This window comes from Myotis davidii, unplaced genomic scaffold (genome assembly GCF_000327345.1).
Source record: "Myotis davidii unplaced genomic scaffold, ASM32734v1 scaffold200, whole genome shotgun sequence".
Lineage (NCBI taxonomy): Eukaryota > Metazoa > Chordata > Mammalia > Chiroptera > Vespertilionidae > Myotis > Myotis davidii.
Genome location: NW_006293700.1, coordinates 738,887 through 754,436, shown reverse-complemented (window position 1 = coordinate 754,436; position 15,550 = coordinate 738,887). Strand labels below are relative to the sequence as shown.

The 15,550-nt window shown below is 44.8% G+C and overlaps 1 protein-coding gene across 5 annotated transcripts in view; it reads right to left on the bottom strand.

The window, feature by feature from the left end:
- SULF1 (sulfatase 1) overlaps positions 1–15,550 on the bottom strand; it is a 146,664-nt gene that overhangs the window by 38,133 nt on the left and 92,981 nt on the right. For all 5 annotated transcript variants that reach the window (XM_015566246.1, XM_006767312.2, XM_015566249.1 and 2 more), the window contains 4 exons: positions 4,070–4,220; positions 2,782–2,957; positions 1,058–1,186; positions 730–786 (listed from right to left, as the gene is read on the bottom strand). In XM_015566246.1, the coding sequence (XP_015421732.1) occupies positions 730–786; positions 1,058–1,186; positions 2,782–2,957; positions 4,070–4,220 (513 nt within the window). The remainder of the gene's footprint in view (positions 1–729; positions 787–1,057; positions 1,187–2,781; positions 2,958–4,069; positions 4,221–15,550) is intronic.

Here is a 15,550-nt window from a genome sequence, read left to right as displayed (position 1 = left end):
ATGTTTATGTATTTAAAACTAAGAATGGCACATCAGGAAAAGAAGCAGAAAGGTGCCAGATAGAACCTGGGAAGGAAGGTTAAGAAAGTTCATTGACTGGTCCGATTAGGAACTAAGGCTGAGAAAACAACAGTAAAATCCACAGCCATGTAACAGCTAATGAGAATTTATTCTTTACAATTCTGATGTGACAATCATTATTCTGCTGGCCAGCAAAGAATGACTAGCAGACCATTCAATTTTGTTACTAGACTTATGAAATCTGTATGCCTAAACCCAAAATAAGGGGGGGGGGGAGTACCCAGCAGGGAGCATTTCCCACTAGGACTGGTTCCCAGAAGCAAACTATGGAAATAATCACAATCTCCAATGTTTATGTATTTAAAACTAAGAATGGCACATCAGGAAAAGAAGCAGAAAGGTGCCAGATAGAACCTGGGAAGGAAGGTTAAGAAAGTTCATTGACTGGTCCGATTAGGAACTAAGGCTGAGAAAACAACAGTAAAATCCACAGCCATGTAACGGCTAATGAGAATTTATTCTTTACAATTCTGATGTGACAATCATTATTCTGCTGGCCAGCAAAGAATGACTAGCAGACCATTCAATTTTGTTACTAGACTTATGAAATCTGTATGCTTAAACCCAAAATAAGGGGGGGGGGTACCCAGCAGGGAGCGCTTCCCACAAGGACTGGTTTCCAGAAGCACCCGAGCAACCAATAATTACCCTCTTTCCACGAGGAATGTATCACGCCAAATTTTGGCCTTCTTGTTTGTTCGAAACCTGCAAGCAAAATAATAATATTTACAGTTGGCAGCTGGACGTCTTTCCAAACGGGTCTGTGCTAACAGTTTGTTTAAAGGAACACCTCTCACTTCCCGCAGACCATGAGTGCGTCTCCATCACATGCTACATACAAACAACTGGGAAATTCTCAGTGGGGCGTGATCCTCGTGGGGAGAGAAAGCTATTGGGCTTCTACCTCCTTCAGCTGCTGGCTGGCTCTGGGAGCCAGTGTGCTTGGGCCTGGCTGTGGGAAAGAAAATTGACACACCTGTTTCCTGGCTTTTCCAGGTCCAGAAGTTTGAGGACAGACTTGCCGTCCACATCGGGAGGTGGGTCGAGTCCAGCGATGTCCAGGATCGTAGGGGCCAGGTCAATGTTTAGGACGATCTGTGGGACTCTGCAACGGCACAGGTGGTTATGCCGCAGAGCCAACGGCAGTGGAGGATGGCACGTGGGGCTGCTTTCTCCACACCGTGACTCATTGGCCTGCAGTGCCCATCCCCTTTACCTGGCCTCCGAGGGAAGGGAGCTGCATTTGGCCACAGCTGAGTGGTCAGCAGCGACGGCATGGGGACAAATTAATTGACTGTCTCAGGGGTCACTGGAGAGATGCCCAGATCCCTGAGCTCTGGCCACACTGGCACACAAATCGAGGCCTGATAATGGTTTTTGTAAGGGTGTCTACTTTCTTTTAAAACCTGATAGCCTGGTCCAGCTGGCGTGGCTCAGAGGTGGAGGGTAGACCTATGAACCAGAAGGTCACAGTTCCATTCCCGGTCAGGGCTGGTGTCTGGGTTGTGGGATCGATCCCCAGCAGGAAGCAGCCAATCAATGATTCTGTCTCATCACTGATGTTTCTATCTCTCTCTCCCTCTCCCTTCCTCTCTGAAATCAATTAAAAATATAAATATATATATTTAAAACCCGACAGCCTGTAACTTCTGTTAAACCAGGGCTTTAAAATCGATTTCTATATTGCAGAGAATGCAATATACAGATCATGTATTATTGGAATCTACACTTGAAAGGTGCATAATCTTAATTAACCAATGTCACCCCAATAAAGTAATAAAAAATAAATAAATAAAATCGAATTCTAAGGAAAGACAGAAGGTTTTTACAGATGAATCCAATCCACATCACCTAGACTGTCAAACGTAAAGCCTTCTAATTCTAGATTCCACAATTTCTAATGGTTTGAAGAGAATAATAATGTTTTCCCTAGAAACCCCTCTTTCTGCCATCGCCTTCTCCGGGGAGAGTCAGATATCTAGGTCTGGGCTCCGGCGCCACTACTTCCGGGACCCGGGACTCTGAGAGGGAGGCACTGTTGCTGTGTGAGTTTCTTCGTTAAATCGGGGGTCTAGGCTCGATGCTCTGTAAGGCCCCTTGCAGCTTTTGAATTCTACTTGCATTCTTTTCTTCCACACGTTCTCATTTTATAGAAAACATTCTGTTGTGGTTGGCAGGGCACATGAACCCCTATTATGGTGAGAAAAGAGAGATGCAGTGGCTTGTCTAAGGTGACAGGAATGGAACGCCAGTCCTTTAGGCTTCTTTTTTTTTAATCATGCTTTAAAATATTTAATTTTAAAAAGTTCTTTAGTATTAATTTAAGAAAACAAACAAAAAACTAAGAAAATGGATGGCATGCGTTAAAATAGTGTATCTCTGACTCAAACAAAGTAAGGATGATGTTTCTAATGTTCGTATCATATATCTGTGTACACAGGCCCGTGTGACATGGATTCTGGTCAATTTCAGAGAATTAATCATCGGCCCAGTTATTTTTCCTCTTTAAATTGTATACTTTCATTAAATTAACATGTGGCGAGGCAAGGGAGGTGTAGGATTTCGTCTTCTAAATTACCAACCTACATGCAATCTTTTTTGTTTGGATGAAAGGAAACCAGACACGGAGATTAGTAATCGAATTATCTCAGATGTACATGAGCTACGACAGCTGAACGTCGCACGCAGAGGAATACGTACATTGATCCGGGTTCTACACTTGGCCCACGAATAAAGAAAGGCACTCGGATATCAAAGTCATATGGCATGGACTTCCCCTTGACCAGTCCGAACTGCCCAATGTGGTACCCGTGGTCGGCCGTGTAGATGATGTACGTGTTCTCCAGCTCCCCGGTTTCCACCAGCATGTTATACAGCTGCAACACAGCCCAGCGACAAGTCAGAAGCAGTTGTGATGGCCTACAGCAGCAACAGCATGGCAATGATTTCCCCCAGTCTTTTCCCCATTATTTTTAAAAGGCTAAGTGTTGCTTTAGTACAGCGGTTCTCAACCTGTGGGTCACGACCCCTTTGGCGGTCGAGAGACCCTTTCACAGGGGTCGCCTAAGACCATCCTGCATATCCGGTATTTACATTACTATTCACAACAGTAGCAACATTACAGTGACGAAGTAGCAACGAAAATAATTTTATGGTTGGGTCACAACATGAGGAACTATATTTAAAGGGCCAGAAGGTTGAGAACCACTGCTTTAGTAGGCCTGACAAAGGCGAATGTTAACTACATGTTCTTGCTGCTTACAATCTTGGAGGAAAAAAGTCCAATAATACAGTTGAAAAGTAACATTTTTTAATCTGGCTCATGCTCCGTAAACGTTTTTGTTCACCTATGTGCAAGGGAAAAAACACACAAAGCAACCTCCACCACCAAACTTATAGGTTTTACTTTGAAAAATTCATTGTTCAAGCAAATGTTAATATCATCACTCTTACAACTATTCATCAAGGGTTAAAAACAGGCTGTTTCTGAGCCTGATCCAGCTAGATTTAGCCTGTAGGCAGGTCTTGCTTGGCTTACGTTGTTTTAAAATCAATGGAATTTCAAATACAATTTTTGTATTTCTGGATCCACACTCTACATGCCCGAATTAGTTGGAGCTGAGTAGTTGCTCCTTGCTTTTTAGATGGAGCTTAATTTCAAGTTGATCACAATCCTCACCACTCCCTATTGTCTTCTGCTGGACCTGCTTTAGTTATTTACATTATTTGCTTAATTCCTGAAGGTATTTGTGGGTGTAGCCGTGAATTTATAATGATTTGCTTTTTATGTCCTCTTTGCTATTGGCTCCTTAAGAACCAAGCCTAGAGAGGTACTAGAAGGGAGCATAAGATAAGGGAGGGCTGACAAGTTTTCTCTTTCACTTCTCCTGAAAAAAACACACATACACAAACAAAAATAACAAAACAGGTCGGACAAGAATGGGAAGTTGGACAAAAACCTGTAAGTCAGGCAAGTTCATATGCTTACCCTTTCCACAGAGTCATCCACTGACATCAAAGTCTGAAGCCTTTTGCGATGTAGAACGTTTGTAAATTCCATGTGGATGGGCAGCATGGGTCCCGTGTACTGCATAATCCAGTGTTTATCCATATTTGGTGCATAGTTATAACTAGGAGTTCTGAAAATATCCAGAAAGGAGTCTTAGTATATATTTTTTAGCCTCTTCGAGAAATGTCTCAAGTTAAAGATTGTGAAATTATCATTTAGGAAAGATAATTGAGACTCTGCTACATTATTTTTCTCTCCCATGGGTCTTTGTGAATTTAGGAAGATCTGAAGAATTCACCACCCCCAAATAGCACACATCCTCTGAAAGTATATGGATTCAACTTTATAAAAGCAAGACTGGCAGCTAAAAATCTAATTAGTGCAAGTTCATTTGGGTTCACTGTAGAAACACATCTAGATGATTATGGTAACATTACAAATCTACAGATAAAACTCGGTAATGTAGAAGGGAGTGTAATGTTCCCATGGTGATGTTAACTCGTAAAATTTTATTGCTAATTAGGCTATTAAATATGGTTACAAATACGTGGAATGATGAATCATAATTTCAACACATTTTTTCCTCTTGAATTTACTAGGGTGTTTTATAGATTATTAATTATATGGGGTGGGCAAAAGTGGGCTTACAGCTGTTTGTCTGGAAATAATATAATAATTAATAAATAATAATACAAGAATAAGCTGTGTTTCACATACACACAATTGTTAACCTACTTTTACCCACCCTTGTATGTCTCTAGCCTCTACGAGTTTTTCTCATTCCTAACCTTGTATATATAGCTACCCTTAACATAATTGGATTTACTGGAATTATAACCAAGCCTATTCTGCAATATACATGCTTACCAATAAATACCAATAAAACTGTTCATTTTATAGACAAATCAATAGCGATGCAAGGCATAATTTTTGTTAACTACAGGGCAGGTCAGTTCCAGCCTATATTTAATCTATTGCAGAGATTCCCAGTGGTATCCCATACTAGTACTTTCCACTGAAAACCCAGAAAATAAGTCACCTTCTCTTTGAAGTTTACCCAACTCCTTCAACCAGGAGACGCTCACCGCACCTTCCCAAAGAACATATCTATGCTACAGCAATCCTCACACTATTATTTGTGTATATTTGAGCTCTCTACCACACTCTAATGTACTTGAACCGTCTCCTTAGATTTTATTAAGCATGGAGCAGCAGTTTAATATTAAAACTTGGTATGCATCCAGTATTGTGCTGTTTTATGTACATTAGCTCCTTAATTAGGTTTATCATTCCCATTTTACAGCTGAGAAAACTAAGGCTTAGCAAAGTGAAATGATTTCTTCAGATAAACCAAGTTAGCAGCTGAAGAACCAGGATTCAATTCCAAAGCCCACTTCCTCTACAAAATGAAAGAAAAGTGAAGTGAGGGCCACTTCCTACCTCCAAGGTTGCTTTCCATACGACCCACAACTTAACAAATAGTAAGTCTCACAGAACAAGCAACAGCCTATGTTGACTGAAAAATTTGGTTCCCACCTCTGTCTGTTCTGAGAGTTTCCTGTCAGTGCAAGATTGTGGGTCATAATGACTGAAGGTGTCGCCGTGGCATTATTTGTACTACACAAGACCAGGAAACCATCAGTCACTGTGAGTCCATGGTTGTGCCCTGGGCATTTCCATGCACACTGAGCCCTACAAATGCCACCTGTTAGTGTACATTTTCTTCTGCCAGGGGTTTTGCAGGACATCTGTTTTGGCACCACTGGTCTTCTCGGAACAAAATATGAGCCTGATGATCTGCAAGGATCCTGGTTACCATCAGAAGTGCAACAACTTCAAAGCCAGTACAACACGGAGCACAGAAGACATTGTACAGCTTATGCTCCTCTCCCAATCAATATATAATTTATTGATTTCAGAGAGGAAGGGAGAGAGAGATAGAAACACCAATGATGAGAATCATTGATCAGCTGCCTCCTGCATCTGATCATGCCCCCTACTGGGGATCACCCTGCAACCCGGGCATGTGCCCTTGAAAGGAATACAACCTGGGACCCTTCAGTATGCAGACCAATGCTCTACCCATTGAGCCAAACCAGCTAGGGCTCATCTCCCTTTTAAAGAGACACATTTGTAGAGTGTGAGAAGCTGGTGTGGCTCAATCTGCTCACCTGTAAGTGGGAATAATAGCACCTCTCTTAAAAAGCTTTTTTGAGGAACAATTTGATCTGTCTGTGAGCCTGTATCTACAAATCTACACCCCATCTACCTATTTCTCTACCTATCTCTATCACTTAAAGTGCCTAGAACAGAAAGCACATGCGTTTCCTACATGAGCCAATAGACAAATACATTTTATATAAGTAAGTGGGTGCAAAAAAATCCCGTAGTACGAAAAAAAAAAAACAAGCAAAAAAATAAACAAACAAACAAAAAAACACTCTAGCGCTTCAGGTGTCACCTGCTATTCCTTTTAAGAGAAACTTTCAACATAAACTTTCTTCTCCTTTACCAAGTAAATGACTCATGATCCAAATGGTCCATTTTTTGGCCTGAAAGGATACCTAGTATCTGAAAGGGAACCACTGGCCCCATCGGACCGGTATCTCAGGAGCCTGCACGGTAGGAAAGGACAGCTTGGAGTTTCTTATTCTTCACGCAGCATGCCGAGTTACAAACAGGATTAGATTAAGTGGCTGAGGAGGAGAGAGGGGGCTTCTAAATCCCATCGGAAAGGGATTTTCGCCTGTGGGGGTAGGTTGAGGTCAGCAAGCTGGCTGTGAAAGGCCCCTAACCATTTACTGATACGTACCCTGAGAAAGAACACGGCTCTAGGAGATTACACGGGGTTTCCCCATAATACCGAAACATCCTCCTCTGCCTGCCTTTGATGTTGGTCCGCCTTAATTTTAAAATAAATCTACTTGACTCTTTAAAAACCGCAAAACCTCAACACAAATAAAAATTACAATAGGGAACTGCAACGCGGGCTCACAGCGGGCAAATTATATCTTCCCTCGGTTACCTTGATGTGCTTGGCAAGGCTCCACCTCACTCGGAGGAGCAGCAAATTACAAGCCTCAAATTGGACTCCCGGATTTACAGAATGACGTATGTTAAACCTGGCTTATATTAAAAAGAAGAGTTCAGGTCAGTTGTCAAAGCTGTACTCCCTGCCTTTTTTTTTTGCTTCATTTCTGGATGTGGGAGATGACCCCCAGCTCTGGGGCTGAAATCCCAGGTGGGATCTCAGCAGGGGGCAGGGAGGGGGGGTATGCATTTGCCTTTTAAAAGAAGACAGACTGCCACTGCCTCCCATAACACAGCAGCTGTTCAGGGACCTGCAGGTGGAAGGTCAGGGGTCACTGAAATTGACAATGTTGTTGAAAAGTGATCTTTTGCCAAAGGCCTGTGGTTGCCTCCTGCTGGGGTCTTCCAAATTCCTGGAAGATGCAGCCTTCTGTCCCCCCCCGCCCGCCCCCCTGATAATTAAGGACTGCTTCCCTAGCTAAGAATTGACTTACAATTATTCAAACCCACTGGAGCGGTCAGCTGGAACAAAAGCCAGGGAAAGAAGCAGGGAATTGTTTTAAGGAAAAGTGGAAAACCACTTATTCAATTGTTCCAGAATGCTTTGAAATCAGACCCGAATTCTCATCCCTCCTCAGTTACTTATTAGTGTGTGATCGTGGGCAACGTTTTTTCTCTAAGCCTCTGTTTCCTCACCTATATAATGGGTATGACAACTTCAAAGAGTTCCTGTGAGGGTTAAAGGGATTTCAGTGACTGGAAGAACAAATCCTGGGACCACAGCAGAGCCACACTTACAGGTGCCTGGGAAAGAGCTCATTGTCTAGCTCATTTGATGGTTGTGGCAACCCTGAGGGGCAGGCAGGGCATCTTAGTCCCATTTTACAAACCGGAAAGTGAAGTGGACATCAGAACGTGCTGGGGCAGATGCTCCTTCCACGACGTCACAAATGGCCACAGCCCCCAAGAAGCACCTCGAAATCCCAGTCAGCAAAAGCAGAATGGGTACAAACATTTCTTTCTATGGAAAAGTAAGTCCTGAAATCCTCCGCCTTCATCCTGATTGAAAACATGAGCAGCTCCTGCTTCCCATTCAGATACCTCCCACCAGATGCTGAGCATCCACTCTCGTTGCAAATACAGAATAGCGTCTGACCCTGCACGGCACCCTGGATGCGTCAGCGAGAAGGCAGGCAACGCTGGCTATTTGCTTTAAAATTGAGAGGACAAAGAACCAACTTGTCCTTTTTGAGTTTCTGTTGCTTTTCTAAAAAACACCCACAACATTCGTGTGAGTTATAGCCCCATGTGCCTGGGTTGGAGAGACTTTCTGTTGACTCTTCAGCTATGAGTTCTGCCCAGAACGGTGTTCTCCAGACCTCAGACTCTCCAGAAAACATACCTAGAGCCTCAACAGACTATTCCAGTACCTGACAGTGTTAACTTTCCCGGGTGAGTTTGCCTGCATCTTGTTTTTCTCTAGTCACTAGTCGTTGGCCTTTATTGCTCAGCCCGTTAGAGCACAGTCCTGTAGCCCCCGCATCGGTAAGTTCAGCCTTCCACCTCAATCCCAATTCTCTTTGGCCTTTGATTCTCTTTCCAGTATTGCTGACCGATGGAACAGGAATAAGAATTCTGAAAATCAATACTGTCCCCTTTCTTTTTGATGGGTGGGTATTTCAGGAGAATAATTCTTACGAGCAAAGAAACAGTTTCAAGAAACGCATGTGCTGTAGATTAAATCCATACTTGGGGAAAAGCAAGGAATTCAGCAGTTCATTCTGACCACTGGTGGCCTTTGTTGTCACCAGTGAAAATAAAGATGTTTCTAGTGTGTTACAGTGGGACACGTGTTTTCTCCATTTGTTTAGTCTCAACCAACAACAAAACCCCCCAGTGGTCTAAGCCTTAAAGAGTATTGGTAGCGGAACCATCATTCCCTGAGAAATAAAATAGGTCTCAGTTCCCAGAATAAGCCAGTTACACAGATTGAAGACACACACTCAAGGCATTAAATTGGAAACTCTATACTTAATCTCCCAAGCCACACGGTCTCAGCTTTCACTAAAATTGAACTTACTTAATTGACTTCGCGGAGATATTCCCCACAAGAGTTCAAATGTCTTTTCTTAGGTAAAATTGAACACATGCAGAATAATAACAAATGATCTTGATTATAGCTACATTACCAAACTAATTTGAAGAGTTTTCTAACAATGTTGCCAACGCCAACTAGAATTGTGCCGATGCACACATAGGAGCCGCTTCTAATATTAATTGTGACTTTGATGGGTACTGAGCAAACCTGATGGGAACATCACCTGGGTCCAAGAGAATCAAGTTTTGGCTCCAGCTTTGACCCAACCTACCTATATGACCTGGGCAAAGCCATTTTGGGGTCTTTTTATTAAAAAAAAAAAATTTAAGTATTTTTTAATCTAAAAATTTATGGAATTATGCTATTTTTAGGTATCCTTTTTTAATTCATAAAACCAATTATTAAACTATTTTTATACTAGGGGCCTGATGCATGAAATTCGTGCAAGAGTAGGCCTTCCTTCCCCTGGCTGCAGGCACCGGCTTCCCTCCGGCACCAGAGACCTGGAACTCTCTCGCAGCCCCAGCTTTGTCTGGAAGGTTGTCCAGAAGGATGTCCGGTCTAATTAGCATATTATGCTTTTATTATTATAGATTATTTAAAAACACATTTTAATGTCTGCTAGTGGGAGGGGCTAACACATTTATTTATTTGCTAACCAATGCACACCAGGCACTGGAAGGCATAGATGAGACACCTGGTTCTGTTCTCAGGACAGAGCCGCCTTGCATCCCTCCATTTACATGGTACTTGGTGTGCATGCTGCCCCCTAGAGTTGTGCACTTGGACTTCAGGGAACAGGATGAGCAGAAAAGATGGAGAGAACAAGGTGGGCAACTCAAATCAGAAATTTTTATAGCGAATTAAAAATTCTCTCGCCTTGGAAAGAATTTCCTTTTACATATTTGTGGAAGAAATAAAGTAAGAACGTGGAACTTCTTGTTAAGGCAAGACATTTTTTTTCCAACTTTAGATCACACAGGTGTTTGAAAACCTTTGGAGGCTTACACAGGGATAGTTTCCCACTTAACACACCGTGTTCAGCCGAAAGCTCCCCTTTCGGAACGATTCTCGCACATTAGCGGACACGGTGGTTCTGCGGAGATTGGAGATTTCGCCTGAACCTGTGCGTTCACACACACAGTGACACATTCCCAGGCATGGGAAGAAAGAATGTGGAACTGAAACACGCACAAAAATACTTTCAGTTGATAGGCACATCGATGGCAGGAAGGTGATGAGGGAGCTTGGTCAGTGGGGCCTCCCTGTCACAGGTGCCTATCCTGACATCACTGAGGCCAGGGGCAAGAAGTTACGTCAAAGCCAGAGTGAGGTACAGCACTACTCGGAGGATCCTGGCCAGGTAACTGACTGAAAAGTACAGCAGGGTCTTAGCCGCAGTGAAGGGCTTTGCGATAGGGGTGCTCTGTGTGCGGTTATGACAGTGGTGCCCTCAGATGCCTGGGAGGCCGGGAGCGGCTGGGCTACTGTCTGCTTACACGCTGCCTCTGTCCCGAGTGGCTGGGAACCCGCTCTCATCCTCAGCTGGTGGGCATAACCTCTAGCCTCCGTTTGTAAAGCCAACAAGCCAGGGTTGGCCTGGCTTCGTCCTTTGTTGGGACCGGCAAGCACCGTGCAAACATGATACATTCGCTCGGGGCTGCGTGGGTCACAGAGCCAGGACCCAAAGCCGATGAAAGGCGGCTCAATAATGCCTGGCCACCAAGGAAGGCGACCTGGAGGAAAGCGTCCGCGTTACTTGGGTCCCTCTGTGAGGGTGAGTCTGCAGCTTCTTGCTCTGTTGTCCCCGGGCCTGCCACATCCTTCTGTAGCACACGTCACTCCTGCCATCCCCTCGCTCCAATGTGTTGCTAATGTGCTAAGGACACCGGCCATTCAGCAGCTCCGTGCGCCCCAAATGGCAGCTTGTCTTCCATTTGTCTCACTCCCTTTGTCTGCGGACTGAACTGTGAACCGGTGCTGTCACTCACAGTAACAACAGATGCACACTGACTCTCTCCAGCCCCTTCCCCCATTGGCAGCCGGCAGACCTTTGCAACAAAGACAACAGCAACCCGAGGCCCTAAGGCCTGTGGGGACTAAGGACACCAAACCCCACAGTTTAGCAGCAGATAGAAGCTCAGTCACTCAGCCAACCCCACGGATCTCCATTTTCTGCGGCTAAGGCCGTGCTCCAAACTGGCGCTTGCCCGTAGCGCTGGTTTTGCACCTGGAAGAGGTAACACAGGCCACCTCAGTGCTTATCCTGTCTGTGTTTTCAGAATGGCCAGGTGTGGGAGGCGCATCCCAAAGTGAGTCTTAGCGTGTCAAGAGATTTGTCATGTCACAGTGGGCAAGTATCAACCTGTCCTCTCTCTAGCTGCTTCCCCTAAGCATTAAGTTGGACCAAATGAAATTGCACTTTTCGTAGGTCAAACAAAAAACAAGAAAGACTGGTGTTTAGATGCATGCATACAAGCCCTTTGGTTGTATGCATGCATATAAGCATAACCAATGAACAGACACTACAGGGGTGAGGGCATGTGCTGTGGGGAGGGAATGGCAGGGGAGAGGTCAATGGGGGGAAAGGAAACTATGTAACACTTTAATCAATAAAGAATAAAAAAAAAGAAAAAGAAACAACAGTGTTATATGGTTCATCTTAATAGAAAGAATCAACAAGAATTAACATCAATGAAGTGACTTCTATATCCCAGGCCCTCTCTGGGGACTTTAGCTATGCTGCTTCTCTTGATTTTCATGCATGACACCATGTCAAGGTGCTAATATTATCTCCATTTTGCAGATGAGACAATGGAACTTCTGAGAGGTTAAAGAAATTACCCCTGCCCTGGCCCGTGTGGCTCAGCTGGATGCGTGACATCCGTGCACTAAAGGGTTGCCAGTTTGATTCCTGGTCAGGGAACATGCCCGGGTTTAGGGCTCAATCCCGGGTGGGGGGGCATTGGGAGGCAGCCAATGGATATTACGCTCTCATATCAATGTTTCTCTCTCTCCATCACTCTGCCTTCCTCTCTCTCAAAAAATCAATTTAAAAAAATTAAAAAAAAGAAAAAGAAATTGCCTCCAGACTCAGTGAGGACAGCTGTGATGGGAACCCACTCTTGCGTGCCTTTAAGACCTGAACACTTTTCCCTCTGCCATGTGTAGATTTCACTTTATGAACTCACTAATAAGGCTTACAGGTGGTTCATCTGAACTAAAGAATAACTGACACTATTTCCATATAAAAATGGCCGAGTCAGATATTATGCCATTACCCTACTAAATAACCCCCAGTGACTGTCTGCTTACAGTTATGTTCAAATTCACTCGACCTTAATATTCTCCTCATTCCCTTTCTAGCTTTATCTCTCCCCCTGGCCTTGCTTTCCTTGCATCCCATTCTCCACTTCCTAAGTCACATCTGAGATCACCTCATGTGGTGACCACTTGTTCAAGCCCCATTCTCTTCCTGAAATCATCAACCCACTCTGTAGAATCGGCTGCAGGAATTTTATCCATCCTTTGAGGCCCACGTTGAATGCCTCCTGGTCCACGCATTTTTCCTGGTTCCCCCAAAAGATGTGAACACATCCTCCTCCAAATTTCCATAGTCCCCTCTATGCCTGCTGAGGTCTTACCACTTCTGGTCCCACTGGTGGTGTGGCTAATTGGACAGTTGCCTAGAGCAGCGATCTGGGGCAAACTTATTCTGTAAAGGACCAGATAGTAGGTACTATTTTAGGCACTCCAGGCCACCCAGTACCTGCCACAACTACTCAACTCTGCTGTTGTACTGTGAAAGCAGCCATAGACAGTACCTAAATAAATGGATGTGGCTGTGCTTCAATAAAACTTTATTAATACAAACTATTGGCAAGCTGGATTCGGCTCCCGTGTGCCAGTCCCTGTTTGGGCTTGGTTCTCCAGTGTTAACAACTGTACCTTCCTCATGTCCATTTGCTGTGCAGCAGAGTATCACAGTGGTCCTCATAATTATCAGTGGAACTAAACAGAGTTCTCAGTTGTTGGAATCAGAGATGCTTTTTTAGCTATCATCAGGCCCTGAGAACTCTGCGGACTTCCCCCCACCCATGCGATAGTTGTCTGTGCTTGACACTGAGCGGCCAGACAGACCTGTTGCCCTGTGGCCGACTTTCCTGTAGGCTCGACCTGGAGCTTCAAAGGCGGGGACCCTAGGGAGCCACAAAACCCTTCGCCAACCCCTTCTCAAATCTGAGGAAACATCGGTAAGATTTATAGGTCTAGAAAGTCACCTTAGGCCGGGAATCTGCTAATGCAACAAAGGAAGCCACCACATCTGATGACTTCTGACTCAAAAGGAAAGGGGAAAGTGGGTCCCAGCGTAGGAAGAGCCTTGCAAAGTCTGTTTTCCTTCACTGCACCAGCTGGGTCCTAACTTTATAATGGAGAGGCGCTCGCCACTGGTGGGCTTCACTCCTGAATCTGGCGCCACGGTTCTAGGTAGGGAAAATCTGCAGAGGTGTGCATGTCCGTCCATGGGATCAGCTCCAAAACACAGTGGCTCCCCAGGGGCTGGGGCACCCCTCTTTTTAAAAAATAGACTTTTATTGATTTCAGAGAGGAAGGGAGAGAGGAACATCAATGATGAGAGAATCATTGATTGGCGGCTTCCTACACGCCCCCCACCCCCACCCCCACTGGGGATTGAGCCTGCAACCTGGGCATGTGCCCTGACCATGAATTGAACTGTGACCTCCTGATTCATAGGTCAATGCTCAACCACTGAGCCATGCTGGCCAGGTATGGGGCACTCCTCTTTATTTGTTGACAATATTTAGTACATTACAACACTTCTGCCCTCCAAGTGTCTGGGCGTGTTCAGTAGTTTACCCACCCGGGCTCCATATATATTGTTAGTTCCTGTCCTCAGTCTGCTCTGACCTCTCTCCTTTCTAAATCACTTGATACATAGAAACAATCTATATCCTACTGACCAGGAGTTGTCAGTCTATTAGCTATAATCAGAGACAAAATAAGTGCGTAAGAATGTCCTCCATGTGTGTGTAATGACAGCGACTAGAACAGCGGTTGCCAACCTTTCGGACCTCACGGACCACAGATGTCCATGGACCACCGGTTGGCGGCCGCTGAATTAGAGTGCCTTCAGTCGTTACTCCCCTCTTTACACAAGGAAGTACAGTTGGCCCTTGAGCAACACTGCACTGGTTCACTTACGCAATAGATACAGTTGGTCTTCTGTATCCCTGCGCTTTGCATCATGTATTCAACCAAATGTGGATCGAAAACAGTATTTTCAAATCCGTGGTTGGGAATCCGTGGATATGGAGAGGCAACCGTATGCATTGTTCTACCCCATTTTATATAAGGGACTTGAGCAGGTTTTGGTATCCACAGTGGGGGAGGGTGTCCTAGAACCAATCCCCTGCATATAGCAAGAGACACTGTGGTTAGGTTTTGTGGGAGTCAAAACTTATACACGGATTTTCTATGGCACAGAGCTCAGCACCCCTAACCCCCACAGGTCAACTGCACCATCTATGATCATGGCTAGAACATCAGTGTGGATAAAAAGGGATGGTATTTAAGCACTAACAGATTAAGAATCAATTTTTAAGCTTTAATAATAAACATATATCGATTCCTGTTCCCAGCCTCCTTGAGTGCCAAACTTGCAGCAAACCCTGAGCCAAAGGCTCTGTGGGGAAGGCTGCATATTATTACAACAGGTTGGAAGCAAACATGTCCACAGAGTCAACACGAAAATCATGTTCTCTGCTCCCGAAGCACCCAGACGTTTCCCCCCTTGGCTACCGAGCACTCCGGGCATAACACAGCTTCCTGCTCTCTGCAAGCCCCTCCTCTCCAAAAGAAGCAGCAGGTTATTTTAAAGCCGTGACCTGGGCTGACCTCTTGGGCCTGGCCCCTGCTGCTTTCTGGCGCAACCCTAACTGCACGCCTGCAGCAACGCTGTTTCACAGTTTTCTCCTAGAAAATGAACCGTGTTTCTGCAACCAGACCAGGTCACCACTCTGCTGCTGTGGAAAGCAAACAGTTTGACATCCTCATTACTAGACGATACTCATGAATATTAAGATAACTGAAGGGAACGCTTGAGAAGAATCGCCTCATTCGCCCTGGGTGCTTCTTTGCTTTCCTTTTAGCAATTTACAAATGTTAGAAATGGGATTCCTGATCAGACGACCTAGCCGAGGCCCTTGATTGCCAGCGTGTCCCACGCTGATGTTCCCATCGTGTGGAAGGAAATGGGGTGAGGAGAGAAGCAGGGTGGGGAGCAAAGCAGAGGCCTGTTTTCAGCAGGACCC